The sequence below is a fragment of the Odocoileus virginianus genome, chromosome 15 (assembly GCF_023699985.2).
Source record: "Odocoileus virginianus isolate 20LAN1187 ecotype Illinois chromosome 15, Ovbor_1.2, whole genome shotgun sequence".
NCBI classification, from domain to species: Eukaryota; Metazoa; Chordata; class Mammalia; order Artiodactyla; family Cervidae; genus Odocoileus; species Odocoileus virginianus.
Window position 1 is genome coordinate 33,133,779 of NC_069688.1, and position 17,336 is coordinate 33,151,114.

Genomic DNA, 17,336 nt, shown 5'->3' on the forward strand with positions numbered 1-17,336 from the left:
TCCCCCTAATTTGTAGTATGCCTTTCTATTTTGTTTATGATTGGGAAGTCTTTCCACTTGTGCCTTTTCCATTTGCTACTATTTAGAAAGGACTTTTTGACTCATAATTTTATTTATGTACAACCTACACACACATGTTTTCTAGTATTTACTTTCATATTGGGGCTTCCCAGGAGACACTAGTGGTAAAGAACCTGCTTGCCAGTGCTGGAGATGTAAGAGATGTGGGTTCAATCCCTGGGTTAGGAAGATTCCCCTAGAGGAGGAAATGGCAACCTACTTCAGTATTCTTGCCTGGAGAATCGCATGGAGAGAGGAGCCTGGCAGGCTGTGGTCCATAGGGTCGCAGAGAGTTGGACATGACTAAAGCAACTTAGCATGCATCCACACACTTTTTTTAAAGCTTTGTATTTTGTCCTGGAGTACAGTCAATTAATTTTTTTAAATCCAATTTACTTTGTATGTGATCTATGTTGGAAAACCTAAACCTGACTTTTTTTTTTTTCTGACCAATTGTTCTGTAGTTGTCCCAATACAATTCTTTTTTAAATTTTTATTTGATTTTTTTTTTTTTCTTGGCCATACCACACAGCTTATGGGATCTTGGTTCCCAGACCAGGGATTGAACCCAGGCCCTTGTCAGTGAGAGCATGGAGTCCTAAGCAGTGGACCACTAGGGTGTTCCCACAATATAGTTCTTAAGTTACTCTTTCCTCAGTGTTTCCAAATGCCACTTTTATGCATCTTTGGCTATACACCGAGACCCCGTGTTTTCATTTCTTCACCCTGTATTTCATCTCTTGGTGAGCCTCTATTTATTAACTGACCTGCTATTGTTGACTATTACTGTTGTCTCTAATTCATTCATTCTTTTTTTTTTTTTTTTAGATAGAGATAGCCCTTTATGCAATCAATGACTATCCACATGTATCTTAGATTATCTCTTTAGAATGGAGTCCTTGAAATAGGATTACTCAAGCCAAGCGTCCAGGCATGACTAAGGCTCATGATATGTATTGCTAAATTACTCTTCAGAAAGGTTATATCCATCTAGATTCCCACAAGCCATCTGGGGATGCCCCTCTCTCACTGTAACCTTATCAACCTTCAGGATCATAATTAAAACACACACGTACAACTTTGCTAATTTGCCAGATGAAAGATTGTATTTCATTAATTGCGTTTCTTTTGTGTATGGTTTATTGCATAGCTCTGGTCTCTTGCCTGCTAACTTAGCAGTGCTCAATTATCCTATAATAGCAGTTGGATATGTTATATTCATCAGCATAGGATCTTAAGCCAAGCTGTTTTCATCTCTGTGCCTGGAAAGGCCTACTTCTCCTTGGATCTGAGCCAGGCAGTTCTTTAGAGAAAACACAGTTGTTTTTAAAACACTACAAACCATATACTTCATTCAAATTTATAGCAACTGTCAAAATCTCCTCATATAGTTCCAAAATTGGATCATAACAGTTTGACCTCTCAACTGAATTGCACGAGAGATAACATCCAGTTTCCCTTTTTAAATCAGAGCTCAGATTACCCCTGATCCAATGTAAACAGAAAAGCAGAGAAAAATAGCAGAAAATGCCATCCACATACACAGATAAACAGCCAACATGTTCATAAGAACGATTTAACTATCACAAATCAAAAATTCCTACTTGGCTTAGAACTTGGATAATGTGAATTCTTCAGTCCCTGCTGGAGTGCCTGCTGTCTGAGGATTATTCAACGTTACCCTTGGATAGCATAGATTTGAAGGTCTCTTGCAAAGGGGATGTTCTACACTTGGCTCTTTCTTGCTTCCGTGCTGTATTCTGGGTCACGGGAAGGGAATTACTTGCTCTTTGGAGATTATGAGCCTTAAGAGTTGTAGTAGTGCTTAGATAAAATTGGAAACAGGATGCTTCGTCCTTCTCTCTAACACCAGGGTCAAGTTGTGCGTATGCCTGACTGTGTTGCACTCTGTCCTGCTTGGGATTTGGCTAGTATTTCCAGTCTGATTGAAATTTCCAAATTCTGCACCTTAGAATCAAGGAGCTATTTAGTAAGAGCTAGGCTCTTTGGAGCTCGTTTTTTGGTGCAGATTGAGAAGTAAGGATAGGGACAGTGATAAAATGCTGCAAAAAATAATGTTCACGGATTCCATTATTTGTCAGAATATTGTACGACAGTAACTTGGCTCTAAGGGCTGAACCCTAGGACTCAGTCGGAAACAGACTGAGCAAAAGAAAAGGGCGTGAAATTGTCATAACACATGAGAACAGCTGATGGTAGCTTGGAAAGCACAATTTAAAGTGAAGTTCTATGAAGGAGTCTCCATTTCTCTCTTCACGTCTCTAACCATACGCTTTCAGACCATAGTATTGCTGATGCTGCTGTAGAATGAGAATTTAAAATCAGTGAGAGAATAGACAGAAGATTGCTTTAGTTTGGAGCAAGGTGGCATATGGCAGCCCTGCATGTATTAGGCAACACTGTGTTTGTCAAAAGACCGAGTCAGGGTCACCTAGAATGACTGTAACCTGTAACCAGTAGTCCATTATTTTAAAAATAAATGGCACATAAAAATGAAAAATAAGGCGCCTGTCATTCTTCCCTTTGAATTCACATTAATAAGAAATACTGTCCTTATTGAAGGTACCATGTGGGGCCTTTTATAAGGGGAAAAAAATTGTGTAAATTTTTTGTGATTGTGTGTTTTGATTTTCTTTGTAGTATCCAACCTTTAAATATGATGTCTTTGTCCACAGCAATTAAGAGTGAGTACCAAGGATCCAGGAAACTATCCAATGTAGCATTAGGGAGACTTAGGCATTAGGAGAGAGACGAAGTGACCTTTCTATTTGGTAAAATAAGATCTGTACTCTGTCAAACTTTTGATAAGCCAAGTTGATATCAACCTTTCAGAAAGACAGTTGGCAATACATATGAACAGATTTTAAAGTGTTCATACCCTTTGACGAAATCTTAAGGCATCAGTCCTAAATGTGGCAAGTTTTAGCTCATAGATATGTTCACTGATTTGCATGGAAATAATTGCATTATTTTTGGTCATTTAGGATAAGTAAACCTTAAATACTATTAATAATATGGAAAGATCTGTAATATGTAATACCTATGGTAGTATAGTTGTGTAAAAATGGGAAAAATCCATGCTTAGATAATGAACACAGGAATGAGATTGTTTTAAGGCAAAGAAAAAAATAAAGTCAAGTCATAAGTATGAACACTTAGGCAACTATTCCTAACAGATTCTGGAGGTTGTTGTAATTAATGTGATATTTTACTGCTTATTACATATGAGGATAGTAAGTGAGAAAGGTGGCAAATTGCTTGACCTGGATTATATTCAACATTTGTTATTGCTCTTCTACCTTTTTTGATATTGCCCGATCACGATCTGTTTGAAGAGAGTATAAAGTGCTTTTTGGTATTTCAAAAGAGTACTATGACTTATCATATCCCTAAATTTAAAAAAATGGCAGTGTTGTGATACTGAACCAGGAAGACTCGGCATTGAGAATCATACCATCCAGAGACCCAAAGTGAATGGGGATTCAATTTGTGACATCTCTGAGTTCTATGTCACTTGTATGTAGGTCGGATTTATGACACAGTCTTCTATCAATGTGCTCTGTGTCTTGATATCCAGAATTTAAGTGACCACATGTTTGAAGGTGTATAAATTTGGAAAGCAAAAAAAAAAAAAAAAAAAAAAGGATTGAATGAAAACCTATAAAGGAAAATAAGTAGACAGTAGAATACGAAAGTACAAATATTTAAAAACTGGAATAAATGGTGTACAAAGTGGAATTGCAAACCATGTAAAAACTCTTCACAACATGACAATTTTCTAATAATTAATGCCTAGACAACAGCATTTTAACATATCTCTGTTGCACCACAAAGAACAAACATTAACGTTTGAGTGAAGTTTCTAAAATCTTCCCCAAATTTGAAACCTCTGCCAAGTCATATAAAACAAGAAGTCTTGATCTAAGGAAAAGAGAAACTGCAGAAATCATTTTGAACTAAGATATTTGAGTTCTAAATTTCCTCCTTACTTCCTTTCTTCTCTCTTATTAAGAAATATAAACAAGAAATATAAATAAGAAATATAAGTTCTTATATAAATTTATAAGAAATATAAATAAGGTTTGCGAAGATAAATGTAGCTCACTTTATTACTTGTCTAGTCACCATGTGGGATGAGATGAGGGTGGTAATAACCTTAGCAAATAATACAGTTCCATTTAAAATGGTCTGTACTTAAATCACATTGCGTTAAATGGGGACCTGGAAAATGATGATTTTGGTCTTAAATCTCTAGAGATATATACTAGGCTTTTTCTTTTTTTTAAGCACACACACACAAAAAATTGCTGAAAACTTGAAATTCTATATCAAGTTAATTATTTGCCAAATCATATCTTAATGAGTAGATGGTATAATTACAAGAGTTTGAAAGTCACAGAGCGAAATCTATAAAGTAGACTAATCACATTCATCTGACAAATGATTCAGGATGGGAGAATGTTTGACTCTAAATGTAGAATTTAATGATCTGCAAGGTCTTCAAGTCCAAAGAAACTAATGAACTAGCTTGGCTATTATTAGTCTTCATATGCCATGGATTTTGTCCTATTATCTAGGTTGTTTTGAGCAATTGTTAGTTAACTCACTACTTGCGGAGATTAAAGATAGAAAAACTGCAGCTAACTAGTACCCCGAAGTCCTACAATTGAATTTGAAAGGGCAATGAAACTATGTCAAACAAATAAACCTGCCTCCTGAATTAAAGGAACAGATCAAAACCTCAGCTGCTTATAGAATGTGCATGCCTTCAAGATGCTCCCAGCTCAATCTCTACATGGACATCTCTGTGCACTGAGACCAGATCTTCATGTTGGGGATCTGGAAGATCAGCCATTAAGGAAAACAACTCTTCTACACACTCTACTTTGAAAGGAGCAGAAACTTAACAATAGAAAGACAAGATAGAATTTATGGTGAAACTGAAGTATAATTAGACAATTGGATTAACCATCTCTTTCCTTTCTCTCTCTCCTTCTCTTCCAACAGTCATGTTCTACGTATCCCAGACATTTTTATCATTGGAGAATGGAGGGTGGGGGTAGACCCAGTACTTTTACTGGCATCAGCCCTCAAATTTGGACTTAACGTGTTCCTCATCAGATATCATCAGAGTCTCCTCCTCACCATATGCCAATGTTTTTTTTCTAGATTATTCAGGACAGAATATTCAAGCACATATCACGTAACAGTTTAATATGGAACAAACATCCTGGGGGATTGTTCGTCCTACCACAGTATTCGTCTTATCTGGGAGATTTCCCTTACTACTATGCTAATTTAGGTAAGTGAATGCCTTCCCCGGAGCTATTCTGGTTTACCCTCTAAATGCTATCCGGAACTCAAGTCCCTCGATTTTTTTATTCCATCGCAGTGCAGTGTCTTTTTAACACTGTGTGTTGGAGACTGCTTTCTAAAGCCCTGTCCTAAATGGTTTATCAAGGTCATGAATTATAAATCCAGCAGAGCCTTGCAAAGTGAAAAACTCATTCCTGATCTGAGCTGCTGTTCTTTACATTTAGTAGAGTCATTGCTTTTTAAGAAGGCTCCCCACATTACAGATCATTCTGAACATGACAGTCTAAGTAATCTAAGTGAAAGTTGCTCAGTCATGTCCTACTCTTTTACGACCCCATGGACTGTAGCCTGCCAGGCTCCTCTGTCCATGGAATTCTCCAGACCAGAATACTGGAGTGTTTTGCCATTTCTTTCTGCAGGGGAATCTTCCCAACCCAAGGATCAAACCTGGGTCTCCTGCATTGCAGGTGGATTTTTTACTGCCTGAGCCACCAGGGAAACCCCAACATGACAATGAGCTTGCTATAATTTTGAGTCTTATCATGTATAAAATGAATCTAAGAGACCTCTTCCTACATTTTTTTTTCTCCACGATCCTAACTTCTCTGTCTCAGATCAAAGAAAAACCAAACTAATAAAGGGAAAGGGAAGAGATTTAAGAATATAGGACAGAGGACAAACTTATTCATTTCATTCCATATTTATTATGCTCCTCTTCTGTGCTGTGTTAATGCAGTGCTAGGTGATAGGAATAAAGAGTCAAAGGAGGTATAAGCTCTGCTCTCAAGCAGCTTTTGTGCTCAGTCGTGTCCTGCTCTTTGCGAACTCATGGACTGTGTCCCACCAGGGTCATCTGTCTATGGAATTTTCCATTCAAGAATGTTGGAGTGGCTTGCCATTTCCGTCTCCAGGCAACTTTTAGGCTGGTCGTAATAAGGAAAAGGAAACAGGCAGAGAGATGAAGCTTTACAGAAGGCTGCCCCGTTATCGCCACAGACATTTATGTATTGGGCTGGCCAAAAAGTTCATTTGGGTTTTTCTGCACCATCTTGTGGAAAATCCTGAACAAACTTTTAGGCTGCCCCAGTATTTGGATGGACGGAGGAGCCTGGTAGGCTGCAGTCCACGGGGTCGCTAAGAGTTGGACACGACTGAGTGACTTCCCTTTCACTTTTCACTTTCATGCCCTGGAGAAGGAAATGGCAACCCACTCCAGTGTTCTTGCCTGGAGAATCCCAGGGACGGGGCAGCCTAGTGGGCTGCCGTCTATGGGGTCGCACAGAGTTGGACACGACTGAAGCGACCTAGCAGCAGCAGCAGCAGCATATTTGGAGCCCTGCTTGCTCTAATGTTGGTAACATCTTGGACATTTCCCCTCAATCACAGTTCCAAATTTGAGAAACCTTGGGATAATCAAGCATCCTTCAAGTTGATTGGCAAAAAGACTTCAGATTTTTGTGTGGAGTTAGTCGAGTTAGCACGTTAGAAGTGTGTTGTGTTGCTTCTTAAACCATTACAGGAAAGTCTAAAAGCAGTGACTTGTTCTTACTGTTAAGGGAACCCCCTACATCATATTTATTCTTCTTTCTTGGCAAAGCCTTAAATGTGTATTTCACTAGTGGGGAAACTAGTTTCTTTCGATGTGAAACTGAAATACTAGTCAGATGATGTAATTTTCTCTGCAAAAGATCCATATAATTCTTTGCAATATACATTCTAATTCTTACCTTTGTCAGTCACTCTCAAAGTTTAATTTCAGTGTCCTTTCACTGTCTTGTTCATATTTAAATTGCTAAAATGTGAAATTAGTGGGTCTATACTAATGAAGTTTTTTAAAATTTAATTTGCTATTTTTATTATAATTCATGATGAAATTTGGATTTCACATTTATTCTTTTTGTTTTAAATGTTAAGCAAGTTTATTGGCAGCAGGACCCCTCCCCTCCAAGATAAAAGCTGTTCAATCATTGATAAATACTGCTTATTCTAATAGTCTAATAAGAGCTTTCCCATAGTATTAATGTTTCTTAGTCTGCTTTTCTTTTTTTATTCTTTTTTTTAATTGAACGATGATTGCTTTATTAGTTTAATTTCTGCCATACATCAACTTTAATTAGCTATAGGTGTACATATGTCCCCACTAATGAAGTTTTAGGAGGCTTTTAACCTGGCTCCTGTTTCTCAGTGAGTTCTCATGAAAAAACTCATTTGGAGAAGAAGCCATCTCACTGTTTTCTCTTTGGTGGCAGTTGTTATTTTGCATGTGTATGATACCTTTCCACCTTGGGCTTCAGAGCACACAGTTGGCAGAGGTCTGAACCATGTGCTTTTCCTCTCAGCTGTGTTTCCCCGCTACATAAGGAAGAGATTTCTTGGGAGTAGAGCAGCTTCCACCCCAAAATAATGATGACGGTGACAGTGATGGTGATGATGGTGGTGAGCTCATGCTGAGCTTGGTGTTTGCAGGTCCTGTTCTAAATGCTCTGTATGCATTAACTCATTTAAATTCGTTCTCCTAACAACCCTGTAAGTCTGTCGCTGTTGCCATCAGTCCCATTTCCCTGCTGTGGAAACACAGAGGGTTAAGTAATGATCCCAACACCACTCAGTGATGGAACTGGGCTTCAGACCTAGACACTTAGGCTCTGGATGTTGGCCTTTTAACCTTGACCACCTGCCGGTTATTATCTGAAAAACTAGTGATCAGGCAAAAACCCTTCAAAATGGCAGCATAGGAGAAAATATTTGCAAAGCCAGCAACCAACAAGAGATTCATCTCCAAAATATACAAACAGCTCATGCAGCTCAATATCAAAGAAAAAAACAACCCAATCAAAAAGTGGGCAGGAGATCTAAATAATCCTTTCTCCAAAGAAGACATATAGATGGCCATAAAGCACTTGAAAAGATGCTCAACACCGCCAGTTATTAGAGAAGTGCAGATCAAAACTACAGTGAGGTATCACCTCACACCAGTCAGAATGGCCATCATCAAAAAAATCTGCAAACAGTAAATGCTGGAGAGGGTATGGAGAAAAGGGAATCCTCTTACCCTGTTGGTGGGAATGTAAACTGGTGCAGCCACTATGGAGAACAGTATGCATGTCCCTTAAAAAATAAAAAAATAGAGCTACCATTGTGACCCAGCAATCTTATTCCTGGGCATATATCTGGAGAAAACCATAATTCAAAAAGATACATGCACCCCAGCATTCATGGCAGCACTATTTACAATAGCCAAGACATGGAAGCAACCTAAATGCCCTTTAACTACATCATTAAGAATAAGATATATGCAATACCCTGGGAGAGAGAGCACATTTACTAAATCCAGCCTAGGATGTAAGTAACTAGAGTTATACCCTTTCTTGAATAAAGAGTGTGGTGAGTAATGTTATGTGAGTGTGTATAATTAGACTCTGGGTGCCTAAAAAGCAGAAGGGAGATCAAAGATGTATCCCCGAGGGAGGAAGGAAAAGGCCATCAAAGGAAAAATCTGGAAATGGGCCTTGAACTGTAAATTATCCAGGTCTCTAAACTCAGGCAGCAGTTCACTAGCAGCTTTTCACCTTGTTTTTGTTCTATCAAGACATAAGAGGCAGAGGAAAAATATGCTAGAAGGGAACATTAGCTCTGGGGTGAGGCGATGGAGCAGAGAGGAATAATTTTCGAAGTCTTGTTTTTCAGTTGCTTCATTAGCTTGCTCTGCCCTTGCTCTTTCAGGTTTAAAGCCCCCCTCCAAATTCACTGCAGTCATCCACGCGGTGACCCCCCTGGTCTCTCAGTCCCAGCCAGTGTTGAAACTCCTCGTGGCTGCAGCCAAGTCCCAGTACTGTGCCCAGGTGAGTGGGGAGGCGGGAGGGTTGACCCAGCGCCTGCTCCCTGCCGCTTGGTGGACCAGAGACCCCCACTCCTTCCCTGCTACACACTGACTCATCTCACGTCCTGCCCCCTTGCTCCCCGTCCATTTGTCATGCCTTTTCATCAGCTTAGAGGTTCTTGGAAGTGAAACCTGGTACCGGTAATGGGTAGGTTACAAAGAGATCTTTGCTCTGGGGTAAAGTGAAATATATACCAACACTTTTTTTTTTTTTTTTTTTAAGATTCCACATATAAGTAGTACCGGATATGGTTGAGTATTTGTCTTTCTTTCTGACTTTCTTCGCTTAGTATGATAATCTCTAGGTCCATTCATGTTGCTGCAAGTGGCATTATTTCTTTTTTTTTTTTTTTTTTTAACTTTGTGGCCATGCTCCATGGCATGTGGAATCTTAGTTTTCTGGCCAGGGATCGAACCCAGGTTCCCTGCAGTGGAAGTGAGGAGTCTTAACCACTGGATCACCAGGGAAGTCCCCCAACACACTCTTTAAAGAATACATACACTCATTATTTCATCTTTAAGTGTCAGAGTGAAAAACGAACTTCGGAAAGGCCCCTGAAAAGACCCAGAAAACTAAGCTTCAACAGCAGAAACTGACTCGTTGGCGTCAGGAGGCGTCAACTTTTCTTTCACAGCCGCCGTGACTAATTATAAAATTGGGAGCAGAAGATGATATCTATGGTAACAGTGTTTTCCAAATTAGCATTGCTCTCCTACACTTAACAGTGGTTTTTCTGAATTGTAAATTACACGAGAAGGTTTACATATGAGAAAAGAATGGAGTCACGTTGAAGTCTGCCTTTGGGGGCTAAACATACTTATTGGCAATAATAAGGTCGCAGGAAATAAGCTGCCATCCTCGAGAATCCAAAACACGAGCTCACGCCAGTCACATCTTGAATTCTCTTCTTTCTCCCACATTGCCTGCTGTAGTGCAAGTTCATAGCAGATGTTCAATGTGCATTTTTCTTTAGTTTGATCAAGGCTGTTATCTTCCTCGTCATCATAAGACACCAGAATTTAGAAAACCACTTTTTTAAAAGCCAACAACCCTGCCATGCCTTCTTTCCTCCCCAGCCTTCTCCTACCCACTTGACGTAAGTTTTATTAGGTTACCCTTCTTATCCCCTCTCTCTGGTTGTAAGAGTGATGGGGTTCTGAGGGTTGTGTGGGAGTAGACGCACTAAAAAAAATTATTTTTTGGAGTATAGTTGTTTTACAGTGTTATGTTAGTTTCTGGTGTACAGAATGAAGTGGAGTCACTTTAAATTCAGTTTTGAGGTCTGCCTCTCTGCCTTGCTGAGAACACCATCTTCTCTCTTTCTCTCTCTTTCTATCTTTAAGAAGAAAAGTTGGGTTGGAAGCCTGTGTAAACCCAGCCTTACCAAGCCGTCTGATGACCCCTTATCCCTTTCAGATCATAGTTCTATGGAATTGTGACAAGCCCCTTCCAGCCAAACACCGCTGGCCTGCCACTTCCGTGCCTGTTATTGTCATTGAAGGAGAAAGCAAGGTAGGACCCGAGGGGACTTCACTGTGGAATCAGCATGGAATCTTCATTTCTGCAATGGGGCACCTAGGTGCTGCCCTTTGTCGTCTTCCTCCTGCTCCTGGGAGGTGCTGGCCCTGGACGACTTTCCCAAAACTATGCCTGTCTCTGACTGTCCTCCACTTTGACAGCCATGGACTTGTTGTTGTTGTTGAAGTATAGATGATTTACAATTGTGTTACTTCCTGCTGTGTGGCAAAGTGAGTCAGTTATGCGTATAGGCACGTTTTTAGATTCTTTTCCCATGTAGGTCATTAGAGAGTGTTGAGTACTATTCCCTGTGCTATACATAGGTCCTTATTAGTTATATATTTTTTTTTATTTTATTTTATTTTTTTTTTAACTTATTTTTTTTTTTCTTCCATTTATTTTTATTTGTTGGAGGCTAATTACTTTACAACATTGCAGTGGTTTTTATCATACATTGAAATGAATTAGCCATGGATTTACATGTATTCCCCATCCCGGTCCCCCCTCCCACCTCCCTCTCCACCCTATTTTTTAATTTATTTTTAATTGGAGGATAATTGCTTTTCAAGTTGTATTGGCCTCTGCCATACAACATGAATCAGCTGTAAGTATACATATATCCCCTCCGTCTTGAGTCTCCCTCCCATCCCTCTCGGTCATCACAGAGCACCAAGTTGTTTAAAGTATAGTTGATCTGGGCTTCCCTGGTGGCTCAGTTGGTAAAGAATTTGCCTGCAATGAGGGAGACCTCAGTTGGATCACTGAGTTGGGAAGATCCCCTGGAGGAGGGCATGGCAACCCACTCCAGTATTCTTGCCTGGAGAATCCCATGGACAGAGGAGCCTGGCGGGCTGTAGTCCATGGAGTCACAGAGAGTCAGACACGACTGAGTGACTAAGTACAGCACACATAGTTGATTTACAGTGTTGTTTAATTTCTGTTGTATAGCAAAATGACTCAGTCACACACACACACACACACACACACACACACACATTCTTTTTCATATTCTTTTCCATTATGGTTTATCACAGGATATTGAGTATAGTTCCTAGTGCTATGCAGTAGGACCTTGTTGTTTATCCAACCTATTTATCCTGTTTATAATAGCTTGCATCTGCTAATCCCAAACTCTTCAATCTTTCCCTCTCCCACTGCCCCCCAACCTCTGGGCATCTACAAGTCTGTTCTCTATATCTTTGTCTGTTTCTGTTTTGTAGATAAGTTCATTTGCATTGTATTTTAGATTCCACAGTTAAGTGATATCATATGGTATTTATCTTCTCTTTCTGACTTTGCTTAGTATGATATTCTCTAGGTTCATCAACGTTGCTGCATGCAAATGGCATTACTTCATTCATTTTAATGACTGAGTAATATTCCATTGTATATATGTACCACATCTTCTTTATCTCCTCATCTGTTGATAGACATTTAGTTTGTTTCCATGTCTTGGCTGTTCTGAATAGTACTGCTATGAACATAGGTGTGCATATATCTTTTGAATTATAGTTTTGCCTGAGTATATGCCTAGAAGTGGGATTGCTGGATCATATGGCAACCCCATTTTTAGTTTTTTGAGGAACTGCCATACTATTTTCCACTGTGACAGCCATAGGCTTTTGAGTCAGGGAATTCTGGGTCTTAATACTAACTCTTTAGGAGATATATGACCCTGTCTGTACTTTCCTTCTCTGAGCCTCAGTTTCCTCATCCACAAAATGGAAATAATAATACCTACCACGTGCATAGCTAGATATTAGGAGTAAAAGAATTCAGGACCTGGCAATAGTAATCTTTCTGGAAATCATGAGGATGAAGACAAGTTGGTGGTGGTGATGCATGAGCTAATCAATGCATCACTGAGCTGATTAATCTGAATTAGTTGTGTCAATGAAAGTAGTGGTTCTTCCTCGCATTGATCTTAGAAAAGACATTGCCACCTTACTTTTGCTTTGAGGTCTCCATCAGAGACTCTCAGGAGGGCTGGCTGCCTGGCTCGGCCCCTGATTCCATTCTCCAGCTCATTTTGCCTAGAACAGAATGATCTTCTTAATCATCTCATAGCCCTTAAGGGACTCCTTTTGCTAATGTTTTCAGTTAACATCAGAGGCTGTGTACAGTCTGGCCTTTGCTGGCCCTCCTAGACTCCTCTCCCATTGCCTTCTCTTTACAGATTTGATCATTCACAGTTTACTGCACTGTATCCCTGCCCACCTTTACCAGTGGTCTTTCCCATTTGCTGTAGGTCTTGACCATCCCTCCTTCAACTCTTCATCTGTGTTATCGAAATTTCCATATATTCTTTAAGCCCATGCTGCCTCCTCTTTGAAATGTCTTCTGTTTGTGGCAGCCAGAGATGAGTTCTCTTTTCTCAAGCTTCTGCTTTCTTATAGCTCGTATCCATGGTGAAGAAATTTGTTGTTGTTGTTCAGCCACCAAGTCATGTCTGACTCTCTACCACATGGACTGCAGTGCACCAGGCTTCCCTGACCTTCGCCATCTCCCAGAGTTTGCCCAAGTTCATGTCCATTGAATCAGTGCTGCCGTCCAACCATCTCACCCTCTGTCACCCACTTCTCCTTCTGAAGAGATTAGTCTCTATTAAGTGAAATTTAATAGAAATTAGTCTCTATTAAATGACACTGAGGTTGTCATCTAAGAGACTTTCCCTGTTGGTTCCCAAAGACTTAGGGTGTGAGAGATTGTCTCATGTTAAGTAGACTATCCTTGAGCCAGAATAAGAATTATCAGTGTATTAAGTTGCACCATTTGAAATCATCCTTTGAGCTGCCACAGTGACCTTTTCATGTAGTTCAACAGGATGCAGGGAGAACTGTAACAGTTGTGTGGACAAGATGATCCATACATTGTCTATTCAGTCCCAGTGTAGGCTGCCTACTGTATGCTGGACACTGTGCAACATGTGGGAACACAATGGGAGAGGTGACAGATACAGTCACACCCTTCCAAGGGCTGGGGTCAAGCAATGTGGTTATCAGAGAGCTGCTTGATAAGCATTAAATGAGGAAGTTCAGCTCAGTTCAGTCCCTCAGTCGTGTCTGACTCTTTGCAACCCCATGAATCTCAGCACGCCAGGCCTCCCTGTCCATCACCAACTCCTGGAGTTTACCCAAACTCATGCCCATTGAGGCAGTGATGCCATCCAACCATCTTATCCTCTGTCATCCCCTTCTCTTCCTGCCCCTAATCTTTCCCAGCATCAGGGTCTTTTCAAATGAGTAAGCTCTTCGCATCAGGTGGCCAAAGTATTGGAGTTTCAGCTTCAACATCAGTCCTTCCAATGAACACCCAGGACTGGTTTCCTTTAGAATGGATTGGTCGGATCTCCTTGTAATCCAAGGGACTCTCAAGAGTCTTCTCCAACACCACAGTTCAAAAGCATCAATTCTTTGGTGCTCAGCTTTCTCTATAGTCCAACTCTCACATCCATACATGACTACTGGAAAAACCATAGCCTTGACCAGACGGACTTTTGTTGGCAAAGTAATGTCTCTGCTTTTTACTATGCTATCTAGGTTGGTCATAACTTTTCTTGCAAGGATCAAGTGTCTTTTAATTTCATGGCTGCAGTCACCATCTGCAGTGATTTTGGAGCCCCCCAAAAAGTAAAGTCAGCCACTGTTTCCCATCTATTTGCCATGAAGTGACGGGATCAGATGCCATGATCTTAGTTTTCTGAATGTTGAGCTTTAAGCCAACTGTTTGGCTCTCTTCTTTCACTTTCATCAAGAGGCTCTTTTAGTTCTTCTTCACTTTCTGCCATAAGGGTGGTGTCATCTGCATATCTGAGGTTATTGATATTTCTCCTGGCAGTCTTGATTCCAGCTTGTGCTTCCTCCAGCCCAGCATTTCTCATTATGTACTCTACATATAAGTTAAATAAGCAGGGTGACAGTATACAGCCTTGACATACTCCTTTCCCGATTTGGAACCAGTCTGTTGTTCCATGTCCAGTTCTAACTGTTGCTTCCTGACCTGCATACAGGTTTCTCAAGAGGCAGGTCAGGTGGTCTGGTATTCCCATCTCTTTCAGAATTTTCCGCAATTTATTGTGATCCACACAGTCAAAGGCTTTGGCATAGTCAATAAAGCAGAAGTTTATGTTTTTCTGGAACTCTCTTGCTTTTTCAGTGATCCACTGGATGTTGGCAATTTGCTCTCTGATTCCTCTGCCTTTTCTAAAACCAGCTTGAACATCTGGAATTTCATGGTTCACATATTGCTAAAGCCTGGCTTGGAGAATTTTGAGCATTACTTTACTAGCCTGTGAGATGAATGCAATTGTGCGGTAGCTTGAGCATTCTTTGGGATTGCCTTATTTGGGGATTGGAATGAAAACTGACCTTTTCCAGTCCTGTGGCCACTGCTGAGTTTTCCAAATTTGCTGACGTATTGAGTGCAGCACTTTCACAGCATCATCTTTTAGGATTTGAAATAGCTCAACTGGAATTCCATACCCCCACTCACTTTGTTCGTAGTGATGCTTCCTAAGGCCCACTTGACTTCACATTCCAGGATGTCTGGCTCTAGGTGAGTGATCACACCATTGTGATTATCTGGGTCATGAAGATCTTTTTTGTACAGTTCTTCTATGTATTGTTGCCACCTCTTGTTAATATCTTCTTCTTCTGTTAGGTCCGTACCATTTCTGTCCTTTATTGAGCCTATCTTTGCATGAAATGTTCCTTTGGTATCTCTAGTTTTCTTGAAGAGATCTCTAGTCTTTCCCATTCAATTGTTTTCCTCTATTTGATGATGATAATAATAGTACCTTTCCTGTAGGGTTTATCAGACGTGTCTTATAAAATACCTCCCATCCTCCCAGCCATATTTCTGTCTGGACTGCAGGCCATTTGTTGAGTCCTAGTATTGACAGAGGAGCCTGGCAGGCTACAGTCCATAGGGTCACAAAGAGTCAGACACGACTGAGCTACTAACATTTCATTTTGCAGCCTTGACTTTGGCCAGTGACTCCAGTAGTTCATGTGGTTCCTTTCCCCTCACTGTCATTGCCCTGGGGCTGTGCATGCATGTGTGTGTATGTGCATGCTAAGTCACTTCAGTCATGTCCAGCTCTGTGTGACCCTATAGACTGTAGCCCGCCAGGCTCCTCTGTTCATGGGACTCTCCAGGTGAGAATACTGGAGTGGGTGGCCATGCCCTTCTCCAGGGGATCTTCCCCACCCAGGGAATGAACCTGTGTCTCCAGCAGATCCTGCATTGCAGGTGGATTCTTTACCACTGAGCTACTGGGAAGCCCCGCCCTGGGACTGTACCACCTAGTAAAGCATTTGCCCTCAAATCTTCCTTTAGACTCTGTATTCTAGGGCACCTGGGCTAAGATTTGGGCTCGTTTTGAAGAAATATGATACTGTATTACAGGTGCTCAGCCCCGTAATACACTTGGCATTGGATAAATGTCAGCTCCTTTTCTAAGGGGATGTTGTAAATTGATGGTTTGTCTTATGTGCTCTGAGGTCAGACTTCCTTTTTTGTGACCTCAGGAACATTATTTAACTCTCTGTGCCTCAACCCTCCCCTTCAGTAAATGGAAGAAATCCTAACACCTAACTGGTTTGATAGATAGTATCAATCACATAGTTTGATACTACACATATAAATGTACGTACAAAGTGGGTCTACATGGTAGGTACTTGATAAATGTCAATAATTCTTGTGCTTTGTATAATTACTTACAAACATTTCTTCACTTCCCAACTGGACAGGGAACTTTTTTTTTTTTAATATTTATTTATTTGTTTAGCTGCATCAGGTCTTAGTTGGGGCATGTGGGGTCTTTTGCTGCAGTGTACAGGCTTCTTTCTAGTTGTGGCATGTGGGTTGGGTAGTTGGGGCACACAGGCTTAGTTGCCCATGTGGGATCTTGGTTTCCCAACCAGAGATCCAACCTGTGTCCCCTGCATTGGCAGGCAAATTCTTAACCACTGAACCACCTGGGAAGTCCTGACAGGGAACTTCTTGAGCCTTTGTCATTTTCTAGTCATGTTTGTTCGTTCTAGAAGGGCTCGGGCTCCTGTGGTAGCTAAATATTTCTTAAACAAGTTAACAAGGGAAACCCAGCTTACTCTGGATTGACTTTGTAAGTACATACTCCTTTCATGCTAATTCGTGGAACTTTTAGAACTCCAGGGTATTTGAGAAAGAGCCACTAGTTTCTACACTAGAATTTGGAAGTGGCTGGCTTATGGGTGCTTAACTTTTGTTGATGAAGCAGGTTCAGAAAAAAGAAATGGATTCTTTTAAACCCAGTGGTTGGGCCCATAACAGGGGAAGGAAGTCATATGTCCTCCTCATTCCCCTTTTTAAATTTCCACCTCTAGCCTTGAGTTTAAAATTGATGTGTTGGCTGCTTTGGCTGGGAAATTCTATTTTGAATTTATAGGCCTTGTCTTTGCAGCTCTTCCCCTGTAGGCTTAACAAGGGAAAGGTCAGGGCATTGCTAAGCTGGCAACTAATGGCTTCTGTGTTAGTCAATGGACAAGGAAACAGTGTCAG

The 17,336-nt window shown here is 40.6% G+C and overlaps 1 protein-coding gene across 1 annotated transcript in view; it reads left to right on the plus strand.

Annotated features, from left to right (window-relative positions):
• The window catches only part of EXT1 (exostosin glycosyltransferase 1), a 309,265-nt gene that overhangs the window by 278,055 nt on the left and 13,874 nt on the right, over positions 1–17,336 (plus strand). Inside the window, exons 5-7 of the mRNA XM_020889053.2 lie at positions 5,251–5,383; positions 9,121–9,239; positions 10,695–10,790. Coding sequence (XP_020744712.1) covers positions 5,251–5,383; positions 9,121–9,239; positions 10,695–10,790 — 348 coding nt within the window. The remainder of the gene's footprint in view (positions 1–5,250; positions 5,384–9,120; positions 9,240–10,694; positions 10,791–17,336) is intronic.